The sequence below is a fragment of the Phacochoerus africanus genome, chromosome 3 (assembly GCF_016906955.1).
Source record: "Phacochoerus africanus isolate WHEZ1 chromosome 3, ROS_Pafr_v1, whole genome shotgun sequence".
Classification (NCBI taxonomy): domain Eukaryota; kingdom Metazoa; phylum Chordata; class Mammalia; order Artiodactyla; family Suidae; genus Phacochoerus; species Phacochoerus africanus.
This window is the reverse complement of record NC_062546.1, coordinates 25,180,372-25,194,508: the sequence shown is the minus strand read 5'-3', so window position 1 is coordinate 25,194,508 and position 14,137 is coordinate 25,180,372. Positions and strand designations below refer to the sequence as shown.

General features: G+C 40.0%; 1 protein-coding gene across 3 annotated transcripts in view; it reads right to left on the bottom strand.

The window, feature by feature from the left end:
* The window catches only part of PIGU (phosphatidylinositol glycan anchor biosynthesis class U), a 120,519-nt gene that overhangs the window by 69,284 nt on the left and 37,098 nt on the right, over positions 1 to 14,137 (bottom strand). For 2 of the 3 annotated variants that reach the window (XM_047771270.1, XM_047771273.1), the window contains 4 exons: positions 12,568 to 12,627; positions 11,670 to 11,732; positions 4,687 to 4,796; positions 2,103 to 2,203 (listed from right to left, as the gene is read on the bottom strand). In XM_047771270.1, the coding sequence (XP_047627226.1) occupies positions 2,103 to 2,203; positions 4,687 to 4,796; positions 11,670 to 11,732; positions 12,568 to 12,627 (334 nt within the window). The remainder of the gene's footprint in view (positions 1 to 2,102; positions 2,204 to 4,686; positions 4,797 to 11,669; positions 11,733 to 12,567; positions 12,628 to 14,137) is intronic. The other variant, XM_047771271.1, reaches the window with a different exon arrangement.

Here is a 14,137-nt window from a genome sequence, read left to right as displayed (position 1 = left end):
TCCTCATGGATACTTGTTAGGTTCATTACCAGTAGGCCATGATGGGAACTCCCAAGGGACCTTTTTAAAATTAATTTATTAGAGTATAGTTAATTTACAATGCTGTGGCAGTTTCTGCTGTATGTGATCTGTGATCTTTGATGTTACTATTATAATAGTCTAGGAGCACCACACATCCATATAAGATGGTGAACTTAAGTGAAAAGTGTTGGGTATGTTCTGACTATTCCACCAACCAGCTATTCCCCATCCCTTCTCCTCCTCAGGCCTCCCTATTCCCTGAGACACAACAATATTGAAGCTGGGCCAATTAACACCATTACACTGCCTCAAAGTCTTCAAGTCAACGGAAGTACTCCATGTATTTCACTTTAAATCAAAAGCTAGAAATAGGAGTTCCCTGGTGGCTCAGCAGGTTAAGAATCCAGCATTGTCATTGTTGTGGCTCTGGTTACTGCTGTGGCAAGGGGTTGACCCCTGGCCTGGGAACTTTCACATGCCATGAATGTGGAGAGATGGGGGTGAGGGGAGCTAGAAATAATTAGCTTAGTGAGGAAGGCATGGCAAAAGCTGAGACAGGCTGAAAGCTAGGCTTCTTGCACCCAACAGTTAGCCAAGTTATAAATGCAAAGGTGAAGTTCTTGAACAAAATTATAAGTGCTACTCCAGTGAACACATGAATGATAAGAAAGCAAAACAGCCTCACTGTAGATATGGAGAAAGTCTGATGGTCTGGAGAAGAGATCAAACCAGTGACAACATTCACTTTAGCCAAAGCCCCATCCAGAGCAAGGCCCAACTCTCTTCAATTGTATGAAGGCTGAGAGAGGTCAGGAAGCTGCAGAAGAAAACTACGAAGCTAGCTGAGTTTGATTCATGAGGTTAAGGAGAGAAGCCATCTCCATAACATAAAAGTGCACGGTGAAGCAGCAAGTGCTTATGTAGAAGCTATAGCAAGTTATCCAGAAGATCTAAGATAATTAATGAAGGTGGCTACACGAAACCACAGATTTTCAGTGTAGATGGAACACCCTTATATTACAAGAAGATGCTATTTAGGACTTTCATAGCTAGAGAGACGACAATGCCTGACTTCATAACTTCAAAAGACAGGCTGATTTTCTTGTTAGGGGCTAATTTTTTTAGAAATAAACTATTTGTAAATTAAGCTATGTATATTTTTTAGACATAATGCTATCGCATACTTAATAGACTATAGAATAATTAGACGTAACTTTTTTTTTTGGCCAGACCTGTGGCATGCAGAAGTTCTAAGACCAGGGATTGAACCTGTGCCACAGCAGTGACCTGAGCTGGGTAAGGGACAATACTGGTTCCTTAACCTACTGAGCCACCAGGGAATTCTGACATAAGTTTTATATGTATTGGAAAACCAAAAAAATTTGTGTGACTCACTTTATTACAGTATTTGCTTTATTGCAGTAGTCTAGAAGCAAAGCCACAGTATCTCTGAGGTATACTTTTATTATTTAGCACTTCAAAGATATAGCAGAGCAAGTAGAGGAAAAAAATAGGGATTGATACAAAAAGACTGAGCAAAACAAAAACAGGCAAAAAAAAATCATAATTATTAACCCCAGAAGAAATAAAAGTTTGTACTAGAAAGAAAAGTAACCATAGTTACTACTTTGCCTTGCAGTGAATAATACATAGTGTCATAAAAATATAAGTACCAACTACTGATTTATTTATTTACTTATTTGTTTGTTTATTTATTTATTTATTTATTTTTGCTTTCTAGGGCTGCATATGGAGGTTCCCAGGCTAGGGGTTGAATAGGAGCTACAGCTTCTGGCCCACACCACAGCCACAGCAACGCGGGATCCAAGCCTCATCTTCTACCCACACCACAGCTCACAGCAATGCCAGATCCTCAACCCGCTGAGCGAGCCCAGGGATCGAACCTGCATCCTCTCAGATCCTAGTCAGGTTCATTAACCACTGAGTCACGCAGGGAACTCCTTAAAAGTATTTCTAAATGTTATACTGTCTTTTTTTTTTTTTTTTAATCCACAGTCTAAGTGTTACAAAACCCTGTACAAATCAGGAACTGAGCTTTGTACTTTCCTTCAGGGCCTTACCTTTCATCGTGGTCAAAATGAAGAAAGCAATGAGGGTGTTGTTGATGGCGCAGGTAGACTTGGCAACACAAGACAAGACCGTGTAAGGATTTAAGAGATAGCTGGGGAAAAACACATATTTGGCATTAGTAATCCTGGTCAAGGGACCAGGGAGCCCTGGCCACCTTAGCCAGGAAGTTCAAAGGTTTACTAAAAACATACTCAAGAGAAGGCAACTTCTTAGAAATGAATTTTCCTAAGTAAAAAAGAATGGAGTGGGGTTGTGGCCAATGAGCAAAAGGCACTGAACATTCACTGCCTATTCCGTGCTATGTGCTATATGGAAAACCATCTATTTCATCATCACTGAGATCCTGTAAACCAACAATAATATTATTTCCACTTCGCAGATGAGGAAACTAAGCTAAGTAACTAGTCTAAAGTTTTACAAGCTATTAAATACGTTCAAAATCAGGTCTTTCTGGCTCTAAAGCTTATGATCGATTACTTCAGGTTTCAAAAATGATAAAAATTCTACCAATTCCCACAGAGCCGTATACTTTAGGAATGGCTACAGTTTTCTCTGAAAACTAGCAAAGTAGTTTTTCCTCAATCAGATTCCTAGGCTCTGATACAAGCTACGTTCATTCAAGAGGTGACTGCAGCTTAAGTTTGGTCTTTTTAGTAGTCAAGCTATATCCATCAAGCCAGATCCAAAGGACAGAATAGGTACCACTGAATTCAACAGGCTGGTTGCCATTGCACTTCACAGGATAACCTGAACTTCCACTGGGAAAGAATTAAGCTGAAATAGACTTTTCCTGAGGTAGGAAGGAATGGACTGAGAAAATAAATTTGAAATGCTGAACAGAGAGATCTTATACAGTCATAATGAATTGTTATTTTATTTTTATCCACAAAAGGATTTGAGGTAGGTCGAACGAGAACAGATAAAAAAAACAGTAGCAAAATTAAAACAGAAATAAACCATCAAGGAGTCCCCATTGTGGCTAAGTGGAAATGAACCTGACTAGTATCCATGAAGACACAGGTTCGATCCTTGGCCCTGCTCAGTGGGTTAAGGATCTGGCATTGCCATAAGCTGTGGTCTAGGTAACAGATGCAGCTTGGATCTGGTGTTGCTATGGCTCTGGCATAGGCTGGCAGCTTAAGCTCCGACTGGACCCCTAGCCTGGGAACTTCCATGTGCCTCAGATGTGGCCACAAAAAAAAAAAAGGAAAAAAAATAAGAAAGCAAGAAAGCATTAAGACCAGGGAAAATATAAATAAAAGGAAAAAGTAAAAGCCAGGGAAAGAAGACCAAATGGGTCTCCTATAGCACTGAAATAATCAGTTTTAAATCCGGCTCTGAGTTTCCTGGCAGACAAAGTGAAATGGGGTATCAGTTACATAATTCTGATTATCAGATAGGAAGAGACAAACCAGTGTCTCAAGGAGAGATTATAGTTACTATTCACAAATAAAGACCATAAATCTAACACCTCTCAGGGCTGTAAGATTAGGAGTTCTAAAGCCAAAGGCCCATAAATTGTTGGTGTTTTTTCCCAGCATTTATAGAGAGGCTCGTTACACAATCTTTAAAGAAATGGTTTTTGCTATTACAAAACTACCCCTGGAGACGTTCAAGTCCACAAGGGATTCATAATGTTGCCAAACCTCTGGTTCTATTAGGTAGTTCTCACCCTTATTTCTGAAATACATAGATATGAACTGATACCTCAAATTTGTTTGATGGGAGAAGAGAAAAAGATATTTCTAAATAGCAGGTGATGTTCAAGAAGCGGCTACGCAGGCCACCTATCTGGAATGCTGAATAGGAGAGTCACACACAAGGCGGAGGGTTGAATAAACTGTCCTCATATGGCCCCTTCTAAATCTGAAGTTCTAAGGTCATGTTTTTCCATGAGGAAACTTGTCTGCCCTGTTTACTGTGTATCGTATCCGTAGAAACTAGTTATTATTAATATTTACTATTAGTTGCCTAAATAATTATTCATATTTGCCTATCTCAGGAATATAAATAGGTGTAAGTTAAGAAAGAACATAATGGGCATCACAGAGAACTCCTAGAGAATTTTTTCATAGAGCCTCAGTAAATTCCACTCTCCCATACTGGTCACCCAGGTGGGATGGGTCTGTTTGGCACTTCACTGCAATTTTTTGAACTACAAATGGAGGACCAAATTGTACATGAAACACTGGAGTTGCTTGAAATAACAGCTGCACGAAGATCACAATTTCGTGCAATCATATATCGTAACTGAAGAAATTAATTTTTCTTTCTTTCTTTCTTTTTTTAAGAAAACTGGTTACAAGGAGGCCGGAGCCCAGATCAGGATGGAATGAAAAAGCATTTGTGAAGGGTTGATTGTGCATGTGCCTGTGTGAGGCTTTGTCCCAACAGAGACAGAATGGCTCTGTCTCTTTTCCTGGCCAGAACCCCAGTTGTGCAACAGAACTATAGCTAATACTGGATGACTAAGACTGCAGATCTCCAAAAATACAACAAACAACATGAAAAGGTCTCATCAGATTTTCCTCGCATTTGCTGGCACTGAGCCCTGTTTGGTCAGAGAATACTTACAACACGGCCACTTTCAGAGGGATGTGACGCATTTCCATAGGGGTCCGGATGAGTTCAGCCACATCTGGGGCATACTGGTCTAGTTCTAGGAGGAGTTTCTGCTTTTTGAACTGGAAAAAAGAAAAGTGACAAAATTACACGAAACAAGTAACTTCCCATTGCTTTTACAGTGAAGACAAAAGTCTTCCCAGGGCCCACATGGCCCTCCTGACCTGGCTTTACCTCTCCATCATCTCACACCCACTCCTTGCACCTCTCACTTTGTGGGTTGGAGCACCATGAGTGTGCCACACCCCTCCTGCTCCCAGGCCTTTGTTTATTTTAATTTTTTAATTTTTAATTTTTATTTTTTTTAATTAAAAAAAAATTTTTTTAAATTTTAAGACCTTTGCATTTAACCTGGAACCACCTCTTTTTCTCTTTCTTTAGTTAACTCCCTAGTTAGACCTCAATTAAATCATCACTTCCTCAGAAGGCTGTAAAAATCTCCCTACTATATGCATTTTTTCATAGTACTATTTACATTAAAACTTTTAAATTTATGTGACTGACTAATAGCTTTCTCCTTCACGATACTATAAATTCCATGAGGCCAGGGGTCATGTTTATGTGCCAATATCTGGCACAGTGAGTAAACTTTAACTATCTGCTGAATGGCTAAATAAATGACTGAATGGCAAAGTTTTCAGCCATTTTGAGCAGTTAGCATCAGTGGTCCAAGGACTCCAACGTTCCATCAGCAAAGTCAAATATTTTCATGCAAAGTGGAATGATTCCCTGAATGTCACAGTGTCCAAGCTCTCCTGTTTAAAGTTGTTCACTTCCTCTGAGGAAGTGGAGAATGACCACAATGAAGAGAAGAGGGAAGAGGGCTAGGTGTGGCTGGGCAGCTGGAGTGAAGAGTTAAGAGGGAGTGAGATGAGGGTGGAAAGCTCTGGCCTTCCCCATGTGTGCCCCAACAAGTTCATGGATATGTTCCAGAAGGAAAAAAAAGGCAGGCCACCCTATGAGCAAACATGGGTCAGACTACAGATGGAAACAAACTCTGAACCCAAAATGGGTAGCCCTGCTGATTTAAGAAGCTTAGAGAATATAAAATCAATGTGACAACCCATTATAAAACAGAGTAATTCAGAGAAGCCGAAGTAGTATGTGATTAAAGACTTAATGGTGAAAAACACAGATGGCAACAGAATATACACTGTATCACACAATTTACATAAAGTTAAAAACATGCAAAATACTACTATATGTTATTTAGGGATATTTACAAATACAGCAAAAGGTAAGGCCATGTGTGGGAATGATAAACCCTAAATTCTAATAGTGGTAATTGGTGAGAGATGAAAGTATCATCAGGAGATGAAAATATCAGAAAGAAGTAACTATATGTAAAATGTTCTATTTTTTTTTAAGCTGAAATAGACTCAATATGTATTATTCTCTATATGTTTTTATAGGTCTTAGATATTTCAGAATTTTTTAAAATTTAAAATTAAAAACAAATTTTAAAGAACTATATTTCAGTTCAAAAGAAAATCCAGGGGGTCATCACAGGAATACAGGTAACCTCAGATTTCTTCCATAGGTTTAGGTAGAGGCTTAATCAGAAAACCTGAACAAATTTCAAAAGCTTCTCTTTAAACATCTCTAGGAGGAATTCCCGTCGTGGGAATTCCCCGGTTCTGGAGTTCTACTGCCAAAAGAAGGCCAGCTGGAAGGTGTGAGCTCCACAAAGGCGGCTGTAGAAAGGAAACAGGGAGTTCACCCAGGAGCAGCCAGAGAGACAGGTGGGAATGCAGGCCCATTCCCCAGGCTGGAAGGCAGCCAGCAGACTACAGTTAGAGATGGAAGCTGCTGAGGAGGGATGTGTAGACCCGGCAAAGGTGACAACAAGGAAAGAGGAGCACTTCCTTCTAACCCCAATCATCCAAAATACTTTAAAAACAGAAAGATTTTGTGAACGGAGAGTCTCCTCAAGAGAAGGGCAGTCAGGTCAGCAGTCCCCACATTCTCTGCTACCTCTCTTTTTATCTCCCTCAATCTCACCAAAACTGCTGCTATTATGCCCGGCTTCATGGGCTCAATATTGACTCAGATCCCCCAAACACGACAAAATCCCTTTAAAAAATCCCCATGCAACCAGTTAAGAGACAGGAAAGTGGCTAAAAAATCTAAGGAAAATCTCACACACACCAAGAAAACATTAGAAGTATAATGATAAATGAGGTTAAGGAGTACAACTTAAAATTCAAAGATAAGTACTTTTAGATATATCTAGCAGCCATGACAATGATGAAAATTTCAGTCTATCAAAGGAGGTGAAAAGTGACCTAAAAAGTAATTACCTGGATGTGTTCTTTGTGATCATTAATCAGCTTTTCTATATGTATATTTGTAGCAGAAACTTCTGAATTAAAAAAAAAAATCTCCGGGGTGGAGTATTCCTTCTCTTTTACCCCCTACTCCATGCAGCCCTTTCCTTGTCTCTTGCAGGGTTTGGTTTTGCAAGGACATAATTCCCCCACTCCAAGTAAAAAGTTCTTTCTGGTCACTAAAGCTGTGTCTATACCCTTTGCATCCTTAAAACTTATGGTGGGGGGAGGGGGAAAGGAGTAAGTACTGCCCCCCCCCCCCCCGACTGCATCTCCACCTCTCAGGCTCAGCACAGAACAATTTCAGTTTCAACAACAACAAAAAAAAAAAAAAAAAAAGAAAAAAAAAAGAAAAGCTCAGTTTTCAACAACAACAACAACAACAAAAAAAAGAACAATTTCAGAACCTATCCTCCAAACTCACAACCCTCTAGGCATATTAAGGGGATACAGGTTTTTATCACTCCCTATCAAACCACCTGCAGCATTCTAACATAAATTCTGAGTTCCAAATAAGTACAGTCTCAGCAAAGGACAGACTAGACTAACTTTGTTCTTGTCAAATGACGTAAATGCAAAATGTCATGAGAATCAGCATTCATATTCTATGTGCTAAAAGTTCCAGATAGGGGTGGAGATGGAGAGTCTTCCTTCTCTGCACCAGTTTCCCAGGATGCATTTGGGTGTAGACACAGCTTTATTACTAGAGATAAAAGGTCTCAAATCCCAGCAAGATGAAAACATTTCCAGACTACATGCTATGGGCCCATTGAGAAAAGGTGGGAAAGATTTGGAGGAAGATATGCTGATATTCTACCCAAATCAGTAACAGTGTGTTAGTATCATTAAAATTTGCCATTTAGAATACTTTTTGACACAGAGTAAATTAAACTCTTATTCTGACCAAGAAATTTAATATTCTAGTAGGCTGAATTCTGAAGATGAATAAACAAAACTAGTTTAAAATTTATCTGGTCTTGGTGATAACAGTAGCACACCCTGTCTTGGTGTGCTAAAAACTAGGGTATTGACAGTAGCTCATTTGGTTTTCTTTCTCCCTCTTTAAATCACCCAAGGGGAAAAAAAAGATCTCTATATGGTCTATATAAAGTCAGAAATTGGAGTTCCCACCATGGTACAGTAAGTTAAGAATCCACCTGCAGCGGCTCAGGTTGCTGTGGAGATGTGGCTTTGATCCATGGCCCAGTGCAGTGGATTAAAGGGCCCAGCACTGCTGCAGTGGCAGCACAAACCACCGATGTGGCTCAGATTCAATCCCTGGCCCGGGAACTTTCTTCCATATGCCACAGGTGCGGCCATAACATGAAAGAAAAAAAAAAAAAAACAAATAAAATAAAACCAGAAATAACTAAGAAATGAATGAAAATTATTGGTGCTTTAAATTAAAAATATCTCTTTTATTCGCATTGAAGCCGTGATAGGAAACTCTATGAAACCTAGTTTCATTACTTCCCCATAAGCTTCTTCTCCCATTAAAAATTGTTTTAACTGGAGTTCCCGTCGTGGCGCAGTGGTTAACGAATCCGACTAGGAACCATGAGGTTGCGGGTTCGGTCCCTGCCCTTGCTCAGTGGGTTAACGATCTGGCGTTGCCGTGAGCTGTGGTGTAGGTCGCAGATGCGGCTTGGATCCTGCGTTGCTGTGGCTCTGGCGTAGGCCGGTGGCTACAGCTCCGATTCGACCCCTAGCCTGGGAACCTCCATATGCTGTGGGAGCAGCCCAAAGAAATAGCAAAAAGACAAAAAAAAATTGTTTCAACTAAAGTATATAGAAGTTTCCGTTGTGACAGGTTAAAAACCCGACTAGTATTCAGGAGGATGTGGGTTCAATCCCTGGCCTTCTTCAGTGGGTTAAGGATCCGGTGTTGCCATGAGCCATGGTATAGGTCAAAGATGCGGCTCAGATCCCACATTGCTGTGCCTGTGGCGTAGGCTGGTAGGTGCAGCTCCAATTTGACCCCTAGCTTGGGAACTTCTATACACCACAGGGGCAGCCCTAAAAGGCAAAAAAAAGTATATGATAGTTGATCAGGAAAAAAATAGGAAAACATGTAATGTTAGCATCTCCAATCAGTGCTCATTAAAATATATTTCACTTTTATATTTTGGTTGAAAGACATGGTTGATTGTGTTCTTAAATGAAAGCTACCAACCCTTCCTTAGATATTCATATATATATCACATACATACTACACACACACACACACACACACACAGGTGGCTATAGATACGGATCTATTTTTTTCTCTAGTGTTTTTTTTTTTGTCTTTTTGCTATTTCTTGGGCCGCTCCGGCGGCATATGGAAATTCCCAGGCTAGGGGTCCAATCTGAGCCGTAGCCACTGGCCTACGCCAGAGCCACAGCAATGCGGGATCCGAGCCTCGTCTGCAACCTACACCACAGCTCACGGCAATGCCGGATCGTTAACCCACTGAGCAAGGGCAGGGACCGAACCTGCAACCTCATGGTTCCTAGTCGGATTCGTTAACCACTGCGCCACGACGGGAACTCCTCTCTAGTGTTTTTTTACTAAAAACTTTCAAACTAGAGAAAAGCTGAAAGAATTTAATACAACACCAAGATCCACCAATTGCTAACATTTTGTCACATTTCCTTTATCTACACACACACACACAATTTTTTTTTTTCTGGAACCACTTGAAAATAAATTGCAGATACCATGACCCTTCACCTGTAAATATTTTAGCATATAGCTATCTATCTTGAGAGAAGAAAATAACCACTGCTATTTTATCTCTGAATTCCTCTGCTTATGAATCTCATCCCTCGTTATTTCATCTCTGGCCTTCCAGGGAACCCTGCTAAAGAATTTCACTTCAGCCCCTAAAATTTTCTTTTCTTCTCTTTTCCAGCTTTCTTGAAATTTAACTGACATATAACATTGTATGAATTTAAGGTGTACATGATGATTGGCTATACATACATATTGCAAAATGGTTACCACAGTAAGGTTAGTTAACACATCCATCACCTCATATAATTACGTGTGTGTGTGTGTGTGTGTGTGCGCGCGCGCGTACTGAGAGTATTTAAGATCTACTCTCTTAGCAACTTTCAAGTATATAATACTTGAAAGTGACTATGGTAAATATAAGATCTTTAGAACTTAATCATCTTATAACTAGAAGTTTGTATCCTTTGACCAACATTTCCCCATTTTCCCACCACCAGCCCCTGGCAACCACCAATATACCCTATTCCTATCAGTTTGACTTTCCTCCTTCCTTTCTTCCTTCCTTCTTTCCTCCCTCCTTCCTTCCTTCTTTTTTTCTCTCTCTCTTTCTTTCTTTGCCATTTCTGGGCCAAGGAATTTAAGGGGGGATTCAGGGACTCTTTGAGCACTGATAACAACTATGGACTTAGAAAAATGACATATGTGCAAACATACACAATCTTTCACACTATTTTAAGGGCTTTATAAACCTATTGAGCCCTATAAACAGACCCTAAGCTAAGAACCCTCAGTCTAGATAGTTTAAAAAAATCTCTTTTGAGGTCTAAAATTCTAGAATTCACCAATTTTATGTTATTGATGACCAGTGCACTGAAAGGCAGACTGCTAATTCTGGTTCTATTACTTGGTAATAGAAGTGAAAATGAACCACAAACAGAGAACACTAATGGGATGCAGCCTTCACTCACCCTAGCCTAAATCCTCTCAGTGGCTCCCAGCCAATCAAAGAGGACTGCAGCCAATTTTTAAAATAACTACACAGAGAGTACACATGGTTAATCTGTTAATTCTCTCAGAACCCAGGAAAATGAGAATGGTCCTAGTACACAATTCTCCTTGGTTATTACATATGGATTAAGACGAAATTTACATCAATATTTTCAACAGACAGTTAATAATACATGTTAAAATTTCCAATTTAGATTGATCCCTGCAGGGAAACAGAAACTACATTGGGAATCTAGTTTTACCTTGCATAGGCATAACACAGTGAGTTTAAAGCTCTATTTGTTTTCCTTTGGAAAGAAAAACTGGTGAAAGAAAAGATTTTTAAGACTCTTCATTAATATAACTGTAGTTCAGGAGTTCCCATTGTGGTTCAGTGGTAATGAACCTGACTAGTATCTATGAGGATGCAGGTTCGATCCCTGGCCTCGCTTGGTGGGTTAAGTACCTGGCATTGCTGCCAGCTGTGGTAGAGGTCACAGATGTGGCTTGGATCCTGCATTGCTGTGGCTGTGGCATAGGCCGGCAGCTGTAGCTCCAATCTGACCCCTAGCCTGGGAACTTCCATATGCTGAACATGAGGCCATTAAAAAGCAAACAAACAAACAAAACTGTAGTTCAACTTCTTTAGCTCTAGAAAGTCTAAGCTTGGGTGAGTATTAAGCCATATAAGATTAAGCTGACTTTTCTATATCTATTAGTAAAACTATCTTGTTGGTTTGAGTTTGGTCATTCCAGGATGGCTGAAAAAACCAGAAGCTTCACTCTCACTTCTTAGGATTTTAAAACAATTGATCCTTAAGTACATGACCTCAGATTCTTTGTAATAACAGAGACCAGCAGGCTACTGAATTCCACTGGTTTTGCCCCACTCATGGACTACTCACCACAACTTTATTGAAGTCTTGGATTGCAAAATACAAGGCAATGGCAGTGAGTGCGTCGGTTATCTGTCACGAGAAAGAGAAATAAGACGAAATGAACCCAATCAGTGTACAAGTAATGGAATGCTGCCAGAGCCTTTTTGGATGGTGGTAGATTGTCAAGTACTGAAATCTTACAGTCAAGCAGAACCTCAACCCTCACTTTGATTACAAAAGCCTTTTCAGGGAGGTCTGACCAGAAAAGCCTGAGGATTAGGATCCATCTAGGTTTACAACAGTTTGATGTCCCACATATGCTCTACAATTGCAACTTACTTAAATTTTCTATAAAATGAGCATAATCACCTTCTGCTCTGTAGGCCTGATACAGGTCAAGTGCTTAGCACATAGTAAGTCCTAAGCCACAGCTGTTAGTAAGGAAGACCTCAGTGGAACTCCTACTTGACTCGGATTTTCAACCCTAGGCAAGTGTTTCAAATTACTACACTCACAAAACATAGCCCCATTGTCTCAATTTTGAAGGTTCTTGCCCTGAAAATCTCATCTGGTCTACATCCTCTTCACAGAATCTCTTTGTAGAATGCTAAGGAAATTCAGGATGCCCTCTACACTGGCACCATAATTAGGGCCAATCATGGAATCTTGAAGCTAGAAATTCAAGACTACATAGACCAGAAATCAAAATTTGAAAGTATAAGGAACTGGCCAGATGTCAGAGACTACTCCTCACACATCCATAATACTATCAGTTCCATGAATTCATATTTAAGACAGCTTTTCACTTTTATGTTCTGAGAAACACTTGAGCTCCCAAAATAGATTTTTGTCTTAAAAATCTGAAGATAAAAGAACATAAAATTAAAAATATGAATATATTGATTTTATGTGGAAGGTTACTTACCATAAATACCAATTCAGCATAGTCAATCAGGAAATGAAAGAGGTATATTATTAATGGAGTCTGTAGGAGAAAAACAAAGTTAAATTTTACTATTATCAGTTTCCAGAGTAGGGGATGAGGAGGAGGCTATTCTCTCAACAAAAGTCTTTCTTTCTCAGGATAGTTCTATGCTAGTTTGCCAGCATACCTATGAGGGAGAATTATTTAGTCTCACTGCATCATTTTGTGCCCCTGGGACTATCTGCTGAATTGAGTAAAGAGAATAAACAAAATCTAATATATGTGTTGAAGAACTATTAATACAGTAAAGGTATGAGGTGAATTTTAGTTCTAAGACATGTATAATAGGTAAGGGAAACACCATAGTGGACCAAGATTGCTGAACTCATAAAATGGAAAATGCCTTCGCTTCTTCTGTTCTCTGAGATATTTTGTTTTGTTTAATTTTTATGGCTGCACCTGTGGCATATGGAAGTTCTCAGGCCAAGGACTGAATCTGAACCACAGCTGCGGCCTATGCCATAGTTGCAGCAAACTGAATCTGGATCCTTTAACCAAATGCACTGGACTGGGGACTGAACCTGTGCCTCTGCAGCAACTCCAGCAATTTGAGCAGCTGCAGTCAGATTCTTTTTCTTTTCTTTTCTTTCTTTTTTTTTTTTTTTTTTGTCTTTTTGCCATTTCTTGGGCCGCTCCCGAGGCACATGGAGGTTCCCAGGCTAGGGGTCGAATCGGAGCTGTAGCTGCCAGCCTATTACGCCAGAGCCACAGCAACGCGGGATCCGAGCCGCGTCTGCAACCTACACCACAGCTCATGGCAACACCGGATCGTTAACCCACTGAGCAAGGGGCAGGGATTGAACCCGCAACCTCATGGTTCCTAGTCGGATTCGTTAACCACTGTGCCACGACGGGAACTCCTGCAGTCACATTCTTAACCCACTGTGCCACAGCAGGAACTCCTCTCTGAAATGCTTTATAATATTAGCGTTATTTCCTCCTCAAAAATTGGAAAAATTAGGGAGTTCCAGTCGTAACTCAGGGGTTAACGAACCCAAATAGCATCCATGAGGACACGGGTTCAATCCCTAGCCTGGCTTAGTGGGTTAAAGGATCCGTTGTTGCCATGAGCTGTGGTGTAGGTAACAAATTTGGCTCGGATCCTGAGGTTGCTGTGGCTGTGGGGGAGGCCATCGGCTACAGCTCTGATTGGACCCCTAGTCTAGAAACCTCCATATGCCATGGGTACGGCCCTAAAAAGACTAAAAAGCAAAACAAAACAAAACAAAAAAACCTTAAAATTAACTCACTGTGAAGCCATTTCAACCTGAGTTTTCTTTGAGAGAATATTTTTAAATTACAGATTCATTTTTTTCCCAGATAAAACACTATTCAGATTTGCTACTTTTTCTTTGCCAGTTTATTAAGTTATGGTTTTCTTGGAATTTGTCCATTTCATATAAGTTCTCAAATTTTTGGCATGAAGTTGTTCATAATATTTTATTTGATGGTGCCTATAGGAAGTACAGTGATGTTCCCTTTTCATTCACAATATTGGTAACGTGCACCT